At 40.0% G+C, this 12,409-nt stretch overlaps 1 protein-coding gene across 12 annotated transcripts in view; it reads right to left on the reverse strand.

Annotated features, from left to right (window-relative positions):
- CALD1 (caldesmon 1) overlaps positions 1-12,409 on the reverse strand; it is a 246,248-nt gene that overhangs the window by 3,919 nt on the left and 229,920 nt on the right. For all 12 annotated transcript variants that reach the window (XM_080391500.1, XM_080391504.1, XM_080391501.1 and 9 more), the window contains 4 exons: positions 8,731-8,774; positions 8,562-8,640; positions 6,170-6,307; positions 5,096-5,188 (listed from right to left, as the gene is read on the reverse strand). In XM_080391500.1, coding sequence (XP_080247626.1) covers positions 5,096-5,188; positions 6,170-6,307; positions 8,562-8,640; positions 8,731-8,774 — 354 coding nt within the window. The remainder of the gene's footprint in view (positions 1-5,095; positions 5,189-6,169; positions 6,308-8,561; positions 8,641-8,730; positions 8,775-12,409) is intronic.

The raw sequence follows: 12,409 nt of genomic DNA on the forward strand, positions 1-12,409 counted from the left end.
GTGAGAATTTACTGTCCCATTGGGTTTTTAAGAAAGACAATTCCAACTTTTGTAGAAAAAAATATTTTTTCAGAAATAGTATTTCTGTTAGGGAGGAGTTCAAAAGTAGCTTGTCTCAGTTATTTTAGATCAGAGTCAAAATACTTCATTTAAAAAACTAAAAAACTAGAGCAGGACTTTAATACTATAGAAAATCAGATCCTCCTCTGCATTCTTAAATATAGGTTTGTGAATTTAACACTGTAGTTGTCCATATCCATTTGATTTTCCATTACATCCTTTAAAACCTTAGCATGTACCGATCAATAGCCCAACAGAAAAAAAAAAAAGGTGAGGTAAAGTCATTAAAAAATAATAATAAAACCCTCTGAAAATGAATGTATATGGAAACTTTAAGAAAAACTCAATAAAAATGTCAAGCTGCTTCTTGGGGGAAAGCAGGGCTACAAATCAAGGTAATATATGCTATATGCAATGCACTTGCTCAAGGACAGATGGACTGAAATCTGCCTCTGTGATTGGCAAACAAAAGACTTGAAACGATTTTGGGCATAAGTACTCTCATTTTCAAAAACTGTCCAAGTCCTGCATGGTTTCCAGGATCTTGTTCTTGCCATCCATTAGATTCAGCACATAAGAATTTCAAACTCGGGATAGAAAAATGCCCAGTGATGAATGGAATTGTGATTTCTGGAAGACGTATTTGCACACAACAGAGATGCTCTAGAACTGGTCATAATTTACAGCCAAAGAGGGTTGCTGATGGTTGTCTCCAAGTCAATTCTGTACCTCAAAAAAAGCAAGTTCAGCAGTAACAGAAGAAGGAAGGAAGAAAACAGCAAAATTGCAGTGGACCTTATCACAAAACCAATTTCATAATCCTGAAATCAGTTGGGATCTGTGATATAAGTTCACCACAAAACTAATTGTGATCTTTGCTCCTTCTACTTTTAATTGAATGTTGTTCCAAAAACCACAAGAATCTTGATGGTCACAAAAGCTTCAAATGATTATTTTGGTGTAATGTGATGGGAGTATAAAGTTATTTGCTAACTAACAAATTCTAGGTTTCCCTATGATTTATTCTGGTAAAAAAAGTAAAAATCACACATTACAGATGTATATCATTCTTCATAGTCAATTATAAACAGGTTTACCTGACAAACTTAGCAAACAGACCCACAAAGAAGACTAGGAGGAGGGCAGGTTCCTTCAAGCAGAGATATTGAAAGAAGAAAAAACAATCTATTGAGAAAGAAGGAAATTAAGACATAGATAGAAACAGTTGGCTGAGGGGAAAACAAGAGGTTAGTTTTATAATATCTAAAAGATGCAACTTAAAAAAAAAATAAAAGAGAAGAAAAACTGGAGGCAGATTCCGTACTGGTTTTCAGCAGTTGTGATTAAATACAGTGACTAAATGATGACTTTTGTTTTCATATTCATAGAATCATAGAATCATGGAATGGTTTGGGTTGGAAGGGACCTTACAGATCACCTAATTCCACCCCCCCTGCCATGGGCAGGGACACCTTCCACTAGACCAGGTTGCTCAAAGCCCCATCCAGCCTGGCCTTGGGTGCTTCCAGGGATGGGGCTTCCACAGCTTCTCTGGGCAACCTCTTCCAGTGCCTCACCACCCTCACAGTGGAGAATTTCTTCCTTTATACCTAAACTAAATCTACCCTCTTTGAGCTTAAAGCTATTCCCCCTTGTTCTATCACTACGTGTCCTTGTAAAAGGTCCCTCTCCAGCTTCCTTGTAGGCCCCCTTTAGGCACTGGAAGGTGCTCTAAGGTCTCCCTGGAGCCTTCTCTTTTCAAGGCTGAACAGCCCCGACTCGCTCAGCATGTCTTCATAGGAGAGGTGCTCCAGCCCTATGATCATCTTTGTGCCCATTTGTCTAGTGCCATTTCAAGTGCCCTAGGGCATCTAACACAGCCCCGTGGGGCTGGCAGATACTACACAGAATTCACAGAACACTCCGGGCAGTAGCTGAAGATCAGGCACACTACCCGGGGGTGCCTCAGATGGCCTGTCTTTAGGCAAACGAACAAAGCTGCTGTAGAGCAGCATGCCATCCTCTCAAAGTCTAATGGCTCTTTAGATTCTGTGAAGTATTTTACTTGACCTCCAGCTGCTGCTCCAGAAAGGTGTTAATCTCTTACATATTCCTTGGCTTCCTGCAGACTTCAGATACTCTAGAGCATCTTACTCAGAACTAAACCCCAACACTTCAGTTATGACTGTTTATGCATCAGCATTGAGCTCCAGACAAAGACAACTAACTTTAGGTATGTTCATAGAGGTATCTAGGTGAGCCCTAGGCACCCAAGCTCCTGTTATAGTCAGTAGATAACTGGTAAACAGGAGTTGCTTCAGTTGTGTACAGAGCCACATCTAGTGTTATTTGAAATACCCACTAGTGTTCCAGCTCTTGCTCCAGAATAACGTGAGAATCCCACAGTGACAGCATCACATTTGCCAGAGCCATGTAAATTTTTCAAATACCCGAATCTGTTTCAGATAACAGTAGATTCTTAGATTTTAGCAAGCTGACAGCTAAACTATACACCCCACCCCCGCCCCTTGATGGCACTGACTAGGTTTCCATTAATTATAACGGAAATGCAGACAGCTATCATACCTGTAAATATGCTTATGTAGTCATGTATATTCAGTTGCCTTAATGGCAAACTGAATTCTACACTACAGAGAAGTATACAGTGAGAGGTGAATTTGAAAGGCTCAGAAAGGGCACTAATACCATGTGCTTTATCCTACAGCAAAGTGCATTGATCCAGGATTGGCATGGTGATCACCAGCCTGCTCTTTTTGGACAACATTGAGGAAGTTTGAGACATTTATTAATGTGCCATTCTTTGTGCAGGATTAATCTCATCCAGCCTGAGATGTGTAGAGCACAGCAGTCCCCATTTGAGATGGATGTCTGAATACCATTTGTAATTGAGGGAGAGAAACATACACCTAATTTACATTTCCACTTTCAACATTAGATGATTTTTTTTCACCAATATTTCCTCATTTTAAATGATAAAGAGAGGCCATTTCTTCAGCTGATATATACTAGTTTATCACCAGTTACTCCTATAATACCATGCTGATTCTAATATTCTTACATATGTAAATTTCTTCTGAGTTTCAGTATAAAACATACCATTAATCAAAATAAAATTTTTAGGGTTATTTCAGCATAAGATTTTTAGGATCATTCACAGCTCTACTTCCAAGGTAAGAAGGCACTTTGTCCTGAGTCCAAAAAGACAAATAAATGACTTTGAGAAAAACATTTATAAAATGTCACTGTAATATTACCATATTTTATATGCTCTGTTGGAGTCACACCTTCATGATAAATATACATAACTCAAGATATTCGTTAGTTCTCCCTGCAAAAGGGAGTTTTGAATCCAAAGTCCATCCTCTGCAGTCCCTTATTCCATTGGAATCTCATCAATAGACTGCTGAAGCATGTGTGGCCAGCTCTGCCCAGCTCCACCATTTGCCACCCACAGATCGGGGCACAACCCAGGGAGGTTTGCCTATAGTTAACAAGGAAAAAAGGGCCAGATATATGGGGAAGAATATCAAATCTTGGTCCACCAGGACTATCATGCTAGCCCCAAAGGCACAGTCACCTGAGATCTTAGGCATGCTTACATGAACTATACAAGCTTTCAAACCACATGGCTGCATAATCAGTTGGCAGGGAAGAAACCACTGGCTGTTTTTGTGTAGTTTACTCTGAGCAGTTAAAGAAACCCCAAACCAACACCAGGATTTCAATTTCTCACTCGTTGCTTTTTTGTTTTGCAAATAAGAGTGCTTTACTGTTGAATGAAAGAGGAGAGAATGCCTGACTTTTCTACTGGTAGTAGTAGAACGCAGGCATACTATTTAGCTATGAGATTTTATTTAATCATCTGAGTGAACACTTACATACACAGAAAAATTGATTGAATTAACAAGGATAAGTCTGCTTAGCACTTGTATGGGCATCTCATAACCTGGAAATTGAAACCTTCTTAGTATTATCACTATATTCTAGCTATATTTGCATAACTTCTGAAGAACCAAATTACTTCTTTTGGATATTAAAAAAAAAAAAAAAGTTGTTTTCTTTTTAGACTGGTTGATTCTGGCTGTGATGATGGTACACACAGGGTATCAACTGGGGTTACAGGTCTCATTGGGCCAACCAGGATATTTAAATGAGAGAAAAATGATTCATGTCCATAAGGACACAACCTCCATGTAGCTATCAATAAATACTGACATTAGGGACAACGCTGCAAATTTCAAGCTCCATTTTGGGACAACCGAGATTGTGAACTGAGAATGTGTTTTTCAGGCTGAATCTTTTATAAAGGGCAAGTGGACTGGCAGTAGAACACTACAAAAGTAGATGGGAAGAATCCAGTTCTTTAATAAAATCCCAAATTGTGTCATTAACACCACGAATGATGCCCTGCCATCCTCCAGTATGGACACCTACGGCTCCAGTTCCTCATCCTTACCCTTCCCCAGCTCACTATCACCTGTTTCTGCTCCTTCCCACTTCCACACTGCTGCTTCCCACAACCCCAGCTTATTACTCTGACAGCATCTTCTGCTCTGATTCCTGTTAAGTAATGGGCATGCTAAATGGCCTTCATTAAAAATGACATATAGACTCTCAGAGGATTAAAGTATTTCAGTTGTGTTTAAAAATATACTTGGAAGATTTTTACAGGGCAAGAGCCAAAGCACAAGTGTTTCATCCAAGGTCTATGGCCATTAATTTCTAAATTAATGGTAAGGCTTTTACAGATGGTAAATTAATGTCCTTCTCTACCAGAGAAGCACTTCCTTGAGCACTGTCTTTTTAGAGCACCCCTAAGCTTTAAGGTGAGAACTGCCCTGTTTCATCTCCCCTGTTTTCCGACTAGCCAGGAGTCAGCAGCCACAGGGCCTCTGTGAGCTGCCAAGAGAGGACAGGCAGCAAGGTTCCTCCAATGACCATTCAGTTGAGGAAGCACCTCTGGCCCGGGAGAGAATCCACCGACCGAAGAGATGGTTGTCGCAAGTTTACTTACGGAAGGTTTTGCAGGTGATTTGTTGCTCTCTGGGGTTTTAGTTAACCACTCATTGATACGACTGGAGACACCAACCTTCAGTCCAGCAGTTTCCTGCAAAATAATAAAATTTAATCAGAAGACTTTCAGAATAGCTTTTGCTATATTTTCCATGGTTTAGATTTAAAAATAAAGCCAAGCCTGAGTTTAATATAGAGGTCCTCACTGAGACTATGGCTAGCTAAGAGTCATCCTGTGTGTGCTCTGAAGATATTGTCCCTATGGAGTACACAGTACTACTACCCTTTAGTTTTCATGAATTATAAATGTGGGCTGATGAAATCATATCCACTGTAGTGCTAACCCAAGAATAAATGTTATACTTAAACTTGCTGTTTCTGTCATAACCCCAGACCAACGGAAAAAAAGATCTTTAGCCTAGAAGAAGAGAGACCAGTCTAAGTCTACATTTTTGTTTCATTAAACTATTTTTTTTTCCAAAAAGTACATAATAGAGGAGTTAAGTGGCTTAAAATTTAAATCATTAAAATCAATCTTTAAAAGGTTAGAGCAAATTACTGAAATTTCATGGCTATCTGTAAAAACCTGCTTCAACTCATAGCTCAGATTTTTAGCTATGATGAATGCTCATCAACTCACATCAATTTCTAGAAAGGAAATGTTGCTTTAAGGTTTTACAAAAAGAATGTGTCTCAAAAATGCTTTAATGCATTATCTATAAAACATCATTATTATCTTGCCTGTTTAATCCTCCTCTGTGCCCCAAAAGAATCTTTCCCAATGCAAAGAATTTCTTTGTACACCACTTGAAGTACCCAGATACATTTGTCTAAGGGGTCTGATGTGGCTCTGGAATGTCTCATAACATAGCTCAGTATGTCACTGAATTCTTCCATTATACTCAATATTGCAGCCACACAATTTTGTGAGTTTTTGAGGACTTCAGAGTCTTTTGGGACATTCTTCACCAGTGATGTCAATAGGAGAAGCCAGGCTTGCTCATAGGAACATGAATGGCAAGGTCAGGTCCATAACATAATTCTTTATAATCACTATGTAAAATTAAACACATACCTTATTTGGTGTTCCTGTCCCAGAGGGTGATGAAAAAACATTCCCTTTCTCCCACATGCTTTTGATATTACGGACACCCTCAGATGGAACTGGAAGGTCAGAGGCTGCCGGCTTAGCTGGTCTTGCAGCCTTGGTGCCCTGCAGAAGAATTGAGGCCAGTTGGCATTTGGCATTAAGAACTGGAGCTGCAGGATGGTTTGACTCTGGGGCAATGCTGAGGAACGCAGCAGCTGTAAGTGGTTTTAGCAATGATCACACAAAGGAGGAAAGGAGTACCCAGCTCAAGAGGTGCCACTAAGACTCTCCACCTTTTGATTTGCGGTTGCGCCCTTGACACGACTGGCGATGAAAACTGCAATCACTTAGATTTTTGCATTTGTTACATTTCTAAAGCTCGTGGCAAACCACAGCTCTGCACATAACTGCTCCAAGGCTTGCATTTTTCCTCTTTCAAGTATTAGCAACTGCATCCTGTAAGCATGGCTCTTTCAGGGACACAGCTAAGGAAATCCTTATACAAAAGTAGGCGGAAAAGGCTGCCCTATCATTCAGCATCAGACTCTGCTTCATCTGTCCCAGAAAACAACCTCACAGCTCTGGATTCAAGCAATTACAGTATATTTGGAATGAGGTGTTCTTTTAAAGAGATGGGGATTGTTTGGGTATTTTTGCCAGCATGTGTTTTGCATGGTCACCAAAAACACTCCAGCTTACCAAACTGCTCCTGTTCCTTCTTTTCAAAATTCTTGTTCATTTTACCTGAGACAGATTTGAAGAGAATAGGAACCTGTACAAGCTGAGACTTTGCCTCTGTAGTTGCAAAGCAAGTCAGGTTTGGCATCTTCTGGAAAAATCAGAAACTCAACAAAGGAATAATTTCAGGTCAGATGGGAGCTGTATGTAGCTGTGAAGGTGCACTGCCTGCCCTTTGCCACAGAGCTATGCTTTTTAATATCTAAACAGAGCATAAAGACTTGGGATCTTAGCACAGCCCTACTGAATATACTGAAGAACCTAATGTAAGCTGGTGGGTGGGCTGGTTCACTGTTTATGGGTTGGCAAACCTTGACTTCACTATTACATATATTTCTTATGACAGACAGAGCTGTACCTCCAATGCATCCATCCACTCTCTTTAAGGAGTTCACCATCAAACCCCAGTGCCAAATTAAAGCCCTTGTCACTTCTAGGGTTGTTATGTCTCTTCCAGAAAAGGCACAAAGTGAAGCAGGAGGACAGAAGCTCTATGTTCCTACTTCGATGACACAGAGACTACCAGGTGCCGTGCTGACATTCATCTCTAATGGAGGGGTTTGAGCTACCTTCAGCTTGACATAGGTGCTGCAGACAAGCCCAAGCCTTCAGCACTGTCATGGATACACTTTTTTCATCAAGAGCTCACACAGAGTATAAAACTCTCCAGCACTGATAGGCTGCCTAGCAGAAAGCTTAAACAGGCAATAGTCATAGAAAAAAGCCTTTGTTAATTGATCTTTAATTACTAAGGTTTCCTTTAAGTTAAAGGATAATAACTCCTAACCAGTGGAGTGGAGTTAATGGAATACCATATTTGGACTCTATATGTGAACAAGAAGAGAAAACAAAATCCAGCAGGGAATGAAGAAGTGCTAGAGCTTAATCACAGCCATCAAGATGATATCCCTTTTTATACTATTTTAGTCCCATGACACCAAGCCAGTCCAGTTGGCCTGCTATATTAATCAGTAGCTTTCACATTGCCTTTACTCACTGAGTTGTAAAAATACCTACAAATCCCCAAAACAAATTAAAAAAGCAAACAACTATTTTTCCTTGGTCCTAGAAAAGAAAAAGCCCTCAGTTCTGGCTTCAAGGCGAATTACTAGCCACTACTTGTCAAAATCACCTAGGCCAAATTCTGCTTTTTATTTTGATCCTGTTTTTCCTTTGTTACAACTTAACTCCCGAGTTCACTAAAGTGTCTTTCTTTGCCAAGGAATTTCACTCTGAAATGGCAGCTAGCAACACAGTCCCAGTTCCTTGCTATCCTAAATAAGCTGCTAAGTCAGCTTTGCCCAGGATGACTACCAGCCCTCTGCTGACAGTACTCTCATCAGCCAAGAAGAGGATGAGACTGTCACTCTGATGCTGACTGAGTTCTTCAAGAGCTACTCCAAGCTTACAAAGCAGACAGAGTAAATTGTAGCGTGAAAGGGAGGACACAAATCTGAGGTTTTGTTTAGATATATATCCAGATGTTGGTTATAGGTGTGCCTCAAGTATTTTATTTGAAGTTGCATTAAAAATGTTTGTGACCAAAAATCCCTGCAATTTTTGAACAGTAAAACATTGGCTGATGAAAGTCCCAAAAGCCTTTAGTAGCTCGACCCACGGCGACCCAGAATTAACTTACCTCAATTGCACTAGTGTATTGCTCAAGTCTACTGTCAATCTTTGACACAACTGCTGTTGTGTGAGTGGGTTTCATACCACTGTAAGGAGTAGAAAAGAGAGAAATAAATTATTATTCCATCCAATTAAACACTGCTGTTTTGACTGAACCTGCTGTTTTATTGCTTTACCTCTTCTGAGCGGATTTGTTCAAAAATTCTGCTCGCTCCTCTATCTAGAAAAGAGAGAAACAAGAGCTGTAAGTTTAAAGTTAATAGAAAGGCAGCCTGTACAAGGCCAGGCTAAAACACCATTTTAAACATCAAAAGGTCAATATGAAAGAGATTCACTCCAACAGAAATCACCAGACTCACACAAAGGTTTTATAGTTAGGAGCCTGTTATGCTACAGATTCATAAAGGTGGATATATTTTCTTCATTAATGTTTGCATCTTGTGTATTTCTTCAGTGCCTTATTTATAACAAGAGAACACACCACCAATACAGAAAGGAGAAAAGGGAAGAAGTTAATCTTAGGAAAGGGGTTGATATTCACAAAATTTATGTCAAATTTCCTCATATCTCCCGTATAAGAGCAAGTATGTATCTCTTGAGACAGACAGCAAATTTATTAAGGTTTTTCTGAGTTGAGACATCAGACTAAGCTAGGTTTGGAGTCAGCCACATGCCCTATCTCATGCATAGTTTTGTAGGACATTGACAATTTAATTTGAGGTCCAAAAAACAAGTCAAGACTGTATTCTGCTCATGTTCAAGCAGGGTCCCTGCTGAGTCAATATCTACCAGCTGTTATTATACAAACCAATATCTTACATTTCATCATTTTCTACTCTGTGTATAGGAAAATATTGTAATGTTTCCAGGAAAAAAGAATCATAAATGTCTCATAAGACTTAGGCCAATTCTCTTGATAATTTGAAAAGAAAAAGACTACATCCCTGAATAAAGTTTTTAAACATTCCACAATGTGGGGGGACTATTTGCATTCTGGGTCGAGAAATACTTTAATCAAACTTCCTCAAGCCTCTTCCACATTGCATTGTTCCACTTCTTGTCCCAGGCTCTACAGTTTCACTTAAGAGTAAAATATACACAAGCAGCTCCAGAGGATAGAAATTACTATTAATCAGCCTGGGTGGATTCCTGGGGATTCCCCAGTCTCAGTATGGGTTGTCCGTTTTCAAATTATTTAAACAGTGACTGCTGTGGCATTCATGCCTTTAAAATAAGGCAATGACAGCCATTCCTTTAAATGGTTCTCCTCAGTGCCCTTAGCATCCAGGCTGTAACAGAGTACTAAACCCCACAGCCATCCCATCAAAGGGCATGAATGTTTTATTTCTCAAGCCCATACAAGCAAAAACTCGGGCAGTTAATACCAGCGCAGAATTTGCCAAACAGGCTCACTGGAGGAACTCCAGCTAGCATCAATCCAGCTCAAAGGCACCTCTAATGCTCTAAATAAATACGTATATACACACACAATTTACAGACTAATTTACATTAACAGTTTCAGCTGCCAGTATGTGATCTACATACAGTCCTGAGCGAGATGATGGGCTTTGCTCGGGTACGTACCAACGGTCCCAATGCAGTGCTGTCACAAGGCGGCAGCAATACACCAAGCAGGAGCCGAAGAGCCACGCACACGCACACCCACCCGGGGCCGGAGCTGCAGCTCTTCTGCCATACTTCACAGTTTATAACTTAAAGTTTCACCCAGAGGAAATACAGCCGGCATTGCCATAAAACGAGCAAGTACATTCTTTGATTGAAAGTCACTAAACAGATCTACGACGGTAACATAAACCACGTCACCTCTCCTCGATTATGGTAGGGTAAGAAAAGTTTCCCACCACGCTGAGCTCTGGATCGTAACCAGCAATGCATCAAAATGATGAGTTATACCAACAAGTGCCACTGGTTTCTCCCCTGCTCTGTATGAATGGGTAATTCCTCAACTGCACCAGTAAAACCCTGGCTGGCAGCAAGGACAAACAATACGGACTATCTCAAAGAATCAGGACTCGAGGTAGCCATCTAATAATTTATAGCATCTTCTAGTTCATATGAACTGAGAATCCACTTGAAATCTTACAAAAGGGACAGATCTTAAATGATGCAAACAGTACTGACTCCTAATAGTCTTCCAATGTTTAGCAGCAGGAAAGACGTTTCTACACAGAAGGAAAACCTGGCCTCAGTAGGTGTTGGTGTAAGAGGGGAACAGGCTGGGGCCAAGAGAGACATGTGTTCTTGGGGTTGTAGTAAAAAGTCAAAGATTCATTCCTTACCCACCGGAAAGAATGGCCCTCAGAGCACATGCTATGGTATCAGGAATAAGTCTGGGATTGTTCAAAACAGGAAAGTGAGGAAACAAACCAGAAAATAAATTAAATAGGAAAGCAGAGTTAGGAAGCAACCCTCAGAGCTGAACATGATCCTCTGCCCAAGGAAACAGGTGCCTTGCGTGAATGGATAACACATTTTCTGCACATTTATATAAGAATTTGTTCTAGAGCATCTTCCACAACACACAGTATGCATGAAACAGAAGCATACATTGAATACACTTAGAACAAACACCCTTGTATTCAGCATATAGGTCAAATACATTTAGATTGCACAGCAACATCTAAAGGTCATTTACGCACTGCACACCACACGAACTCCATGCAAAGATTTTTAAATGTTTGGCACATACGGTAAACAGTATTACAAAATAGATCTGTAAGAGAAACAGGCAAAGCAAAGTGGTTAGTGCAAAATGCAAGATATTTTCTCAAACTGAAAACAGGAAATAAGAATAATCTTTTTGCTTGCATTCATTTTACAGGATCTTGTTAAATAACTTGGACTATGTTTTGTCACCATGGAATACTTTTCCAAAGCCTCTGACGCAGAATACACACGTACTCCAAAAAAATCAACCTGCCAGCCTCTAATGAAATTATGACCAGATAGAAAGAACACAGAATCTCAGGCTGCATCTCTCCCACCTAACCTCAGCTGCTTGAAAGTTAAGCATTTAGTTAAAATTACTCATTTTGGTTCCCTCTATAGTCAGTGGAGAGGTGGAAAAGCTCACCTCACCCTCGGAAAGGTGGGATTGCTCATCCACTGAGGGTGGCACTCGCTCTGTTAACTCCCAATGAAGCTTAGATTAGACAACAAAATGCTTAGATGGACAACTACCCTTCTGCTGGTAAAGTCAGGCAAAATGAAACCAATCAACATAAATCAAAACCATATGGATTCTCACACCTGTTTAGGGCCTTACTCAACAGGGTCAGCACATACAGGTGGCAAGGATTAAATTAAGCAAGGTGTTATACAGAGATATATGTATGCATTTATCCACATTCAATATTATATAGATATGTTTTGTTTGCTGACTGTGCAATTGCTGACTGTGCCTATTAAAATGCAGTTAAAATGTGGGTGTCAAAGTGCTCTGTTTTCTGCCTGTACATTCTCTGAGAACAGAAACAGAATGGAAGAGGAATGAGTTAACACACAATTTGAGCCAGTGACTTGGGAAACTAAAAGCATCTAGATGTGCCCAGTAAAATTCCTTTCATACGATGGTATTAAATGATTCTTAGGAATTTTAAACTGGGTATTAGATATTATTCGAAGAAAGTGTTGTAAACTGATATATAGGAAAACTCTTCTCAAAGAATGGGTCAAGGAGGAAGTGGAATAAGAAATGCACACAGAAAACAGAAGTCTCTGTATTGTAATCCAACAGGTGGAAGAACCTAGTGGAAATGTATTTGGAGTGGTAGTCACTGGGAGTAATGTAGCTTCTCCTTATCCTCCCCGAGTGGCTCACGTGCTCTTATGCTT

This window comes from Falco punctatus (assembly GCF_963210335.1).
Source record: "Falco punctatus genome assembly, chromosome: 6".
NCBI lineage: Eukaryota > Metazoa > Chordata > Aves > Falconiformes > Falconidae > Falco > Falco punctatus.